The sequence below is a fragment of the Phlebotomus papatasi genome, chromosome 3, assembly GCF_024763615.1.
Source record: "Phlebotomus papatasi isolate M1 chromosome 3, Ppap_2.1, whole genome shotgun sequence".
Lineage (NCBI taxonomy): Eukaryota > Metazoa > Arthropoda > Insecta > Diptera > Psychodidae > Phlebotomus > Phlebotomus papatasi.
In genome coordinates this window covers 74,915,047-74,925,877 of record NC_077224.1, presented here as the reverse complement: position 1 = coordinate 74,925,877, position 10,831 = coordinate 74,915,047, and the positions used below count along the sequence as shown (strand labels likewise).

Below are 10,831 nucleotides of genomic sequence, written 5' to 3'. Positions count from 1 at the left end.
ATAAAGAGCCTTTTTAAGTTTCAAAATTAATCAAAATTAACAATATTCTTCATTTTAAGTTATTTGGAACATTTTTTTAAGTAAATGTGAAAGATGAAAATGTTGAGTTTATTCAATTATCAAACTCAACATTTTTGCTCAAACTCAAACAATTTTACTCACATTGAGTTGAAACTCAACTCACATCGTTTGAGTTGCGAGCGATTTTTTCGAACAAAATATTCTCAAATTGAGAATCTCATTCTCACATTGAAATTGTAAAATTCGCTTGCTGATTTAGCACGAGGCGTAGTCATTACGCAAATTCGAAACAGTTACACCGGGTATCGCTGAGCTAAGAAACTCAAACAATTTTATTGGTCACGTTTCTACTCTTCACGTTTGGCAATTTTCCAGCTAAAGTGAACTCTGATAAGCTGATTGGTTTTTCGCCGGTTTCTAAATTCTTCGACCTTATGATACCTTTCGATGTTCACATAATAAACTTACAATTTACAAAAAAAAATCTTTACCATGCAAAATTCCCTACTTTGCGGCACTATCCGTTTTTGTTTGAAAGCATAAAAAGGTGTGGCAAAGCGTCCCAGGCTTTGCGAAATGCTCGAACTTGTGACTTAGATGCTATATCTCAAAAGTATTTTCGTATCATTTACCGTTTACCGGTACTCAACCGATTTAAATCGATTCATGAATCACTCAACAGATTCCACAAAATAGTTCAAAGAGTAATAAAAATTATATTTGAACAAAAATTACTTATCGGTAAATAACCGGTTCATTACCGGTTTACAACCGATTTGAAACGATTTATAAATCACTCAAAATATTTCCCAAAATACACCTCAGGAGTAATTTAATTGAATTTCGTATAAAAATTATTTATCGGTTATGAACCGGTGCATTACCGATTTAAAACCGATTGGAGCCGATTCAGTTTTATAGGAAATTCCAAGACCTTTCCAACGAGCCTAAATATGACTCCATACTCCATACTCCATAAAGGCACTAGAGAGCGCAGTTATCAACTCTCTAGTGCCTTTAACCTTTGACCTTGAAAACCCGTTATTAGGAATATTGTCATAACACTTGCACATTTTGGAAGATTTTTTTTCACGAAAAACAAGAAAAATATCCATAAATAGTTCTAGGTTAGCGAGTAAATCATCAGAGACAGATCGGCTGATCGGCAACCAATGCAAACCGTGAGCAGCATACCTATTTTTTTTTATACATTACTACCTTGTTTTTAGGGAAGAAAATATTACAAAACATGCATTAATTTACAGGAACCGCTATTATATCCACAATTTCAAAAAATATAGTAATTATGGTGAATAAAAAACTCAAAATTGCTTAGACAATATTAGTTTTTTTGCTGTTTACTGCCTTATAACGTTATCTTAGGTTATTTGCATTAGGCAATACTACTGCTTTCTAACTTCATCATGAAGCGTAATCAATTAGGCCTCAAAAGACTATGTTTATTTTTTTGTTTCGCCGAAACGTATTTACAGTTTTTTTTACTGCATTGGAAATGTTGTGTTTCATGCAAAAAAAATTCTTCAGAAATATCAATTTCTACACTGAGAACAAAAAAACCAAAAACAATAAAAGACGCCGATCCGTAAGTCCGAAATCCGACAAAACCATTTGTGCCAACTCCATGAATTTATCAAAAAACGAGAGGAAACGAACATAAGTCAAGAAGTTGAACTAAACTGAAGACAATGAATAGAGAATTGTTATGAATTTTTATGATATTTCTGGTGTTACCAGATCACGTCTAGATCCATTTTAAAATAAGTAAACTAAAGTCCACCTGGATTTAAAAACAGAAACCAATTGATGAAATTTGACAACTTCAAATTGGCCTTTGTGAAAAATAAATTACGTTCAGTTGAAATTGCAATCCACCAAATCGAAAAGTTTTGCGTGCAAGCAGCGTAACTTTACTTACCAAATTTGATTTGAATGCCTCCGGAACATCTTTAAATCAAAAAACTGTTCATATAATCAAAATTTCAATCAGTTTTTCAAACATGCGTCCCTTCCTCCGTCACTCTTTCCTATTCTTCTTCTCGTAAACATCACAACAAATTCAATTTAGATTTGTAGTGCGAAAGAGTGAGATAGACATGAAATGCGTTTGAGAAAGCAAAGGATGGAAATTTTGATTTTATGAAATGTTTCTGGTCTAAAGGTCTCTACGTATGGAAATAAATTTGGAACGCGCTTGTAAATTGTTTCAAAATTTCTCACAATGTGTAGAGGTCTGTAAACATTTTAGAATGGAATTAATAGAATACTTCTCATTCATATAACGTGCAGATTCAACAAAAGATTTTCAAGATTCAATCCTCACTTTCGTGAATGGTTCTTCATAAATTTGTCATTATTATAGAGAAATCTAAATCTAAACGATAGCTTTATGTTAAATAATTTGCTGAATTGTTTGCTCTTCGTCATGCATGTAAACTTGTCGGGAAGCAAAAACCACTTGAATATTTTTCAACTTTAGCAAAAATTACCATTTATTTAGCGCGAAAGCAGAGGTAAAAATTTATGATCAGAGCTGCTGGATTCACTTTTTGCCTATTCTTCACGCGTTGTTTTGTCTCATAATTGCTCGAACTCTACAGAGATCGCAATTACCATTTTACGTGTCGATCTTTTGATAACAAATTATTTCTGACAGAATTTTGCGAGAAATGGCAGTAGTACATCCGACTAATTCGTTTACCACCTAAAGATCAAACGGTGAGAGATAGTGAGTCTGTCAAAATTATGTTTTTCTATTAATTTTACAAAATACCATGACTACAAATGTGCTTTCTGTTTCTGCTGTTTCTTGCAAGAAGTCTGTTTTCCGGCTTACGAAGAAAAACAGAAAGGCGAACTGGTGACGAAGTGTTGATCAAGCATTGCCCCGTGCCTACTGACACATTTTACCCCGATTGCTTATTTTTGACAAAATAATTTTTAGAGAAAAAATCTTCGAAAAATCATAAAACCGACAAAGATTTTTTGTTCAAAGGCTCTGAACTTTTTCGGGAATAATCAATAATGCATGAATTTTGGAAAATGAGGTAGTCAAAATAGATATAATCTAGATCTAGAGGAATACTGTAACAGTATGACAATGTCTTATGATAAATTCAGAAGAACTGATCAAAAAACTGATTCATATCAGCTAAGAGCTTCTTTTTATGGCCATTCGATTATCACTAGACTTTCATGTTGTCCTACTCCCAAATTTATCACGAACATTTGTCATATGACATTGTCATATTATACAGAATTCCCCCACTGTTGGTAAGGCTAATATTTTCTAAGAGAGACCACTATTGTTTTTTCTGTCATTTTTCATGTGGTTTACTCGAATTACTTAAATTTTAAATTTATAGCGTTTTATGAATTTCTGTTCCATTTAGACTTGTCGGACTTGTCAAATTTACCACAAGTTCCCTCAACTTTGTTGAAAGGTCTTTGAATTTCCGGCAAGTCGCAACCTGCAAAATAATTTCTATCCGAAATTCTATTTCATTACGAAGGGTAATTAAAACGACAACTCTGCAATTTCAGGTTTCTAGAAAATTTCTTTACTTCTAGAAACTTTTTTAGTTTCTGGAAACATTTCCGTGTTTCCAAATTTTTTCGTGTTTCTATTAAATTTTATACATTTCGCTGGTTGCATCAACAATTGAGCTAACTGCATTTGCTTTTCGTCTGAACATTTTGTAAATGGGTCCCGGTCAAAATACCGAATGCTAAAATCCCGAAAGCCAAAATACCGAATTTTTAAAAGTTTCATGGCTATTCCCTCGATTGCAGCCACTTTTGCTGGAAGCAAAGGGAAAATTTCTGTGTCTTTGGAAAATGATTCTACATATTATTTTCCATATAATTTCATTCCTTTCAGGATTTTAAACATTCGGGATTTTAGCTTTCGGGATTTTGACTTTCGGGATTTTGGCTTTCGATACTTTGGCTGCCTCCGATCAAAATAATAATGTGACTAAATTCCTATCATTTTCCCACTAACTAAGCCGTTTCTCAGCTTAAGCCGAGAGACGGATTAGTCATAAACTGATGAATAAAAAAATCTGCTGATTATTTTGATTATAATACGTCAAGCTGTTTCTCGGCTTAAGTCGTCCAAGTGTTCCTCTACAAATTGGGAGAAATTTCCGTTAACTCTTTCCGGACCACAACATATCCAGGGAATGAATTTCAGTAAAACTCACTTTATTGTAAGTCTTAGTGGTCAAATATGATACTTTTGTAGAAAAAAAAAATCCGCCTCTGAGAAATTGGAAAACTCATGGGTACTCTCGTCCCCAAAAGAACGAAAAGAAGACAAAATTCAATTTTCCAAAAACCAATAATATCAATTTTGTGAATTATTTTTGCGTGTCAAATGACTCCTTTACAATGTTGATCACTAAAACAAAAAGAATTATTAACCAGTATCTTGTGGGATGTCCAGAAAGTGCTAAAAAGGACACCAAATTCCTGCTTGCCAACAGATACCTCAAAATATTTCACATAATAACACTTTAAAACACATTTCTTTCAACACGATGTTATTGTAGACATATTAAGCTTTCTCAAAGGCATAAAAGACACTTCCTGGACAATCAGAATTCACCAAAATCAGGAAGAATAGGAAAAACTCCCCCGAAAACAATCTCTTGCGCTGCCAAATGTCAAAATTATCGGCCATATTGGCAAAAATGTCGCTCCCGCTTGGAATTTTCTTACAAGGTTGCTGTCAAAAAGCAAATGGCGGGCATTGGCGGGATAACCTTACATTTGACCTCTAGATTCTTGCGGACGAGAATTTCCATCAAGTTTGAACAAGTTTTTTTGAAAATTTAAGAAAAAATTGTTATTCGAATTTATGTAATCTGTAATTGTTAGTTATCATACTTATTGGCCCCGAGAGGTTTTTCCTTATTCTGGTCTAGAAATATCAAAAAAAGTCACGATATCTGCAAGGAAGCAGAAAATCGAAAATTCACGATTTTTGACCAAAAATATCTAAGTTCAGGAGTTAATTAGGATCCTGCAAAAAATAACCTTGGGCATCCTTATAGTTTGTACTTATCCAGAAGAATCGGATTTTTATCGATTCTAAATAGTCCAAAAAAATCTTTTTTTCATGGGTACCCAGAGTCCCAAAGGAGACGAAAGGGTTAAAGTTTTCACTTCACTATTCTCTATTTATAACACAGCGTCGCAGAATTCTTTATTTTATATAAACACTGTGATTATCACCAAGAATCACTCTATTGAATTTGGCAAACTTCAGTGAAAAATATTCCATTTTTTAAGACACAGCTGTCTGGAAAGTCTGGAATGTAGAAAAAATCTACAGAAAATCGGCAAAATATCTACAGAAATTCGTCAGAGTATGCACCAGGATTCGTCAGAAAATGTGCAAACATCTCCGATGAATTTTGTCCGAAGCCCAAATAAAATTCGTAGGAATATCTACAGATTTCTCGGCAGATTTTCTGCAGAGGTGTAGATATTTTCTGCAGAAATCTTAAAGATATCTGACGAAATTATTTGAATTAAAATTAAACAATCCCAGTTTTATCAGAATTTGGCTTTAAATCGGTTATGAACCGGTAAACATAGAATATATTGGTGGGAAATATTAGTGAAATGCTCGTAACATCGAACTCACCAAATCGAGCATTTCGCGAATTGCATCTCACCTTTGTACATTCCTTTTTAAGTAATTTTTTGTTCAATGACAAAATAACATTTCTACTCGTCAATTTCTTTCGACAAATATTTATTTTTCTCCAAAACTAAAATTTTCACCTTTGAATAAATAAAAAAAATGATTCAGCAGTTGGTGCACAAACATTTCTGGGCAGGGCCTGTATCCACTTTTGTTCGATCTTGAGAATTGCTTTGAGGAAATGCAAATTGCAGATTGCAAATATCCCCTACGATAGCACCTGAACATATTATCAATAACGCTGAAACTCACGCCAACACGTGGGAATCTTCAGTCAAATAAATAAGACAAACATTCACAGTCAACAATCAACCGACCCTGTCTTTAATGAAGTCTCTTCCACCCTGATCAGAAGTTACTTTTTCTCTTTCCCTAATGGAAACGAAGATGCAGCTGCTCCACCACGAAGAGCCGGAGAATCCTGATGAGATTCTCAATGGTAACCTTGTCCACGGCAGCTTTGTCATCCGTGGCACGGTGCCAGACGTGAGGGAATGGACTGGGAATGATGTGGAGAATACGGACTCCACGACGCAGGAAAGGAATGTGATCGTCTTCAATATTGGCTGCCCAGGTGTAGGGCTGGAAGTAGGTTGCGGGCTTTGGGGCTGCCACGGAGCTGTAGCTGTAATTGTCTAGCATTCCTGTGCGCAGGAGACGCCTTTCGCCCATCATCAGGTGATTGTACTGAGCTTCTGATGTCGTGAAGTAGCTGTAGAAATTGGGATCTGGAGCACCGAGAAGATCCAACAGCACCAGAATTTCAATGCGTGACAGGAAACCTTCTGCTTCCCAGCGTTTGGCTAGATGTCGAGCTCCGTAGATGGAGTCGGTATCTGACCAATTTTCAAAAGCCTCCTCGCCATCGAAGAAGACAACCATGAGGCCAACTCCTGAATCCGGAGTCTGCTTCAGTTCATTGTGCAAGGTGTGTGCAAGATTGATAATCATGGCACATGGCACGGCAGAATCTGTAGCTCCCAGAAATTCAAAATCCGGGAAGTACTTGCTGTCATAGTGAGCAGCCAGGACCATATACTTGCTGGCATTGTGGGGCGTAGCAATGATATTGTGGAATGTCAGGACGCCCATATTGGGCGTCTTCTCGTCAAATGTATCCGTCCATACGGTCCATCCTAAATCCCTCAATTCCTCAATCATAAAATTCCTCACCTTCTCATGTCCAGGTGTCCCCACGACTCGCGGAATGCAGATCTCATCGAATATCCGGTCAAAATGACCTGTGTCACTGCTCTTTAGGATCCGATGCAACTGGTGATCTTCCAGCTGTTTAGGTTCACGTCCCGTACCCCTTGCACCCTACAAAGACCACTCACATTCAATGGAAAATTCCCCATGGGCAAACTTTCACTTCCTGGACAATGATGTGAGAGACTACTGACCTCGACAGACACAAGTCCACAGAGCAGGAAAAAGCCCAGCAAATGAGACACCTCCATCGCGTGAGGTTTCTACAGCACTCACGGTCTAACTGGCGTTCACAAATCAATCGCAAATGACTAAATATTTATCTAAAAACATGGGGAAACTTTTTATTTCGCACAAAGCGAACACATCACAGAAAACTCAGGGGAGACTGAACATCGACTGGCCAGAGTAAGGCCTTAGGCACTTCATGTTACTGCGATTCTCATGTTGTCCTATGTGTAAAGGTGTCTACACATTGGAGCTGATTTCATCAAGAATTATTTCAAGAATTTTTTAAAGAAAAATTCATATTTTTGAAGGAATTTTTGAAGAAAAATGCCTCCACACTGGGTTTTTTATTTTCCATCAAAAATTTTTTGACAGTTTGCCATCATTTCCAAGTCTCTTGCTCTTCTGACTGTTTTTCACGAAAATTTGTTGTTTCACTGCTGGAAAAAGTGAGAAAAGCGATTGGTGAAGTTCCTTGGGATAGTATTTAGTGAATTTCTGAAGAAAATCTTCTAAATATGCAAAGAAATAGTGTTTTTCTGGAGATGTCGTTCCTGGTGGAATCCAACCCAGCTTTTGAAGGAACATTTCCTGTGATTTTCCTCCAGAAATTGCACCACTTTCTTCTTTTCCTCCATCATTTCTTCCAAGTTTACAACAAAAGCGCTCAAAATAATTAATTTTCGTCTTGCCGCCATGTTCTCAACTTCGACACACAAGATCACTATGAATGATATTTGACCAACTTCACACTGGACGACTGACGGTCGATTTTCGTAATTTCGGAATATGGGACCATAACCTCAAAACATTATTTATTTTCATCTATAAATTGTGTGATATTCGCAGTTTGCTGTGGAGAAAAAGTTGTTTTTTTCGGGATAATCTCCTTGTAAAAAGAAGAAAGATTCAATAAAAAACTTTTTTTTAAGGATTTAATTTTAGATTTTTTTTAATTTCTCACCACCTTTTCATGCACTACTACTCAAACTGGGAGTCCCACGGAGGAATCGAAGGCCTGTGGCTATCCAGTTCTGGTGTTCTCGAAAGGAAGCAATCCCACATAGTTCCTAGTGGTTGAGAAAGTGAATGATATAAAAGATCATTCTGATGTTCTTCTGGGGGTTCAAGTGATGGCTTCTTGTAGCTCCGGACAGCTCTCGTTTGCATTGAGATTTCCTCGGTGGCTCTGGTTAGCTCTTGTTTTAATTGGTAACCAAGGCATATAGAGATTCCAAAGTGCCCGTAAATTTTCTCCTTTCCATCCATCTTGCAATCCATGGAGTACAAGGCCACTGTACTGTGGAACACCTCAAGAATACACAGATGGATTAACTTACGGCAATTTCTGGAGGAAAATCACAGGAAATGTTCCTTCAAAGGCTGGGTTGGATTCCACCAGGAACGACATCTCCGGAAAATACTACTCCCTTGCTTATTTAGAAGATTTTCTTCATAAATTCACTAAATACTATCCCAAGGAACTTCACCAAACGTTTTTCTCACTTTTTCCAGCAGAAAATAACAAATTTTCGTGAAAAACAATCTTGAATTGTGATGGTTTCCGTCAAGAATTCTGTCAAGAATGACTTTGATGAATTTTATTCCAATGTGTAGCGGGTAATTTCTTTCAAAAATTCTTGATGGAAATTACCTTCAATTGGATATGATTTTTGAAGAAATTTGTCTACACATTAGACAAATTTTCTTCAAAAATCCACCTTTTTGTCAAAAATTCTCACCAATGTGTAGGCAATTTTCTTGAAGAACACTTCTTGAAGCTCATTTTTGATAGAAATTTCTTATAATGTGTAGACACCTTAATGTTAAAAAAGGGGTGGCAAAAGCGATGATCAGTGATGCAATTCTGACGCCGTCACATTGCTATCCCGCCAAAATTTTCCCGATTTTGCGAAATAGAAATATACATCATACACAGAGTCAGGGGCGTAGGAACGAAATTTGCTCACGGGACGGGGGGGCAAAATTTTTTTTTTACTTTTCAAATTTTTGAAAATATGCTCTTCCTTAATGTCTTCTACACACTACAGATATTTATGTCCATATTAAAGAGGTTTTCCTACACAAGCGTAGGGAATTTGTTCCAATGTGAACATAAATTTCTCTAGTGGATAGAGGCCATAAGGGGAAGTGTAAATTAGAAGATCAAAAGTGGTCTACATTTTTTTATTGTTTAAATTAAATCGATAGATAAACTATCTTAGAATATATCATAAATATTTCAGAAGTTTATTCGAAGTACATTCAAAGTAACAGAGCCGAAAGCAAATGAGCGCCGAACGGAATAGCATGCGCTCGAGCGCACATCCAAAAATTTGAAGCGTGTTTTCTCCACTTCTCATTTTTAAAATTTTATCGAATTTGCGGGAAAGATTAAGAAAAAACTTATAGACCAAATGAAATGAATAAAGGCTTATTCTCTTCAGCATTAAATTCTTTTCTAGTTGAACTAAAAAAAAATGATGGAAACTTATTCTTTATTTTTTTAGAGCATGTGAAAGTCAAAATTTTGTCCCAAAAACGTATCTTTTTTCCAAAACCTTGAAAAAAAGTTCCGATTTTACGATTTTGTTCGGATTTTCATAGTTAAACTATGAAATACTCTAAAGGAAATTGATTTTTTTCTCAGATAAAAATTACGAACTGCAGATTTTCCTGAAATAAGGGAGTAGTGCGACGAGGCACACAAGAAAAATTCAAAAATCTTGACCGTTTCCTTCTCTAAAGAAAAAATCCAAAAAGCAGCTAAGTTTTGGCCTTCTTATTGACACTCCCCGATTAATTCACAATGCATTAGGGGGGAGTCTAAATTAGTAGACCAAAAATTAACTTTTCTTGTTTTTTGGTTTTACGCGATTTTTCATACGAAAAAAATTACAAAATGGCTGTCTAAAGTACTTCACAAGAAGGTTTTGTCGCAGCACTCCCTAATTAACGTGAAATGTGTATCTGATAATTCTTATATGAAGAAAAATTAAAATAATTTTCGATTTTCATAAGTTTGTTTCATATTTAAACCAAGAAAAACTAGAAAAAATCTTGAAATCAGTGCTTCAAAATTTTTGATGTTTGCTCAAGTGCATGCAAATTTACTCGACAGTCTTTGGCTCTCGTCTCTGTATTTTCGAATACAATCATTTTTATTATTTGATTAAAAATCGTTTTTAATAAAATCAACGAAACCAAGAGGCTTCATAAATGTTTAAGGGTTGATCCTGGTTTCAAATTGCAAAACTGTGTTTTTCTTGATTTTTTTTAAATTGTACTTCTCAAAGTTAAAATCTATTAATGAATCTTGTATAGAGTTTTTATTTACATTTAAAAAATATATATCAAATATTTTTAAGAGTAAATAGAAGCAGAAATTATGATTTTTGATTGTTGCGATGATGAAGAAAAATACTTGACAGATCGAGTTGCTCCGAAAAAATTAAATATTATCAAAATTTTTACTAGATATATGAACTAAAATATTAAATAAAAATTACCATTTGTATAACTTTAATTTAATTAAAAAAATCAATTTTCATTCAAAAATTTTGTCGTGAAATAGTAAAACAATACGCTTTTTTACTTTACCGTTTAATAAATATTTCTTTGAATGGTTTTGAAGGAAAATCG

At 35.1% G+C, this 10,831-nt stretch overlaps 1 protein-coding gene across 1 annotated transcript; it reads right to left on the bottom strand.

Moving 5' to 3' along the window:
* Window positions 1-5,786: 5,786 nt before the first annotated feature.
* Window positions 5,787-7,423, bottom strand: LOC129806316 (glutaminyl-peptide cyclotransferase). The gene is made up of 2 exons (XM_055854808.1): window positions 7,156-7,423; window positions 5,787-7,072 (listed from the first exon to the last, which is right to left on the bottom strand). Exons 1-2 carry the CDS (start codon window positions 7,210-7,212, stop codon window positions 6,125-6,127), a joined length of 1,005 nt encoding a protein of 334 aa, XP_055710783.1. The 5' UTR covers window positions 7,213-7,423; the 3' UTR covers window positions 5,787-6,124.
* Window positions 7,424-10,831: the final 3,408 nt, after the last annotated feature.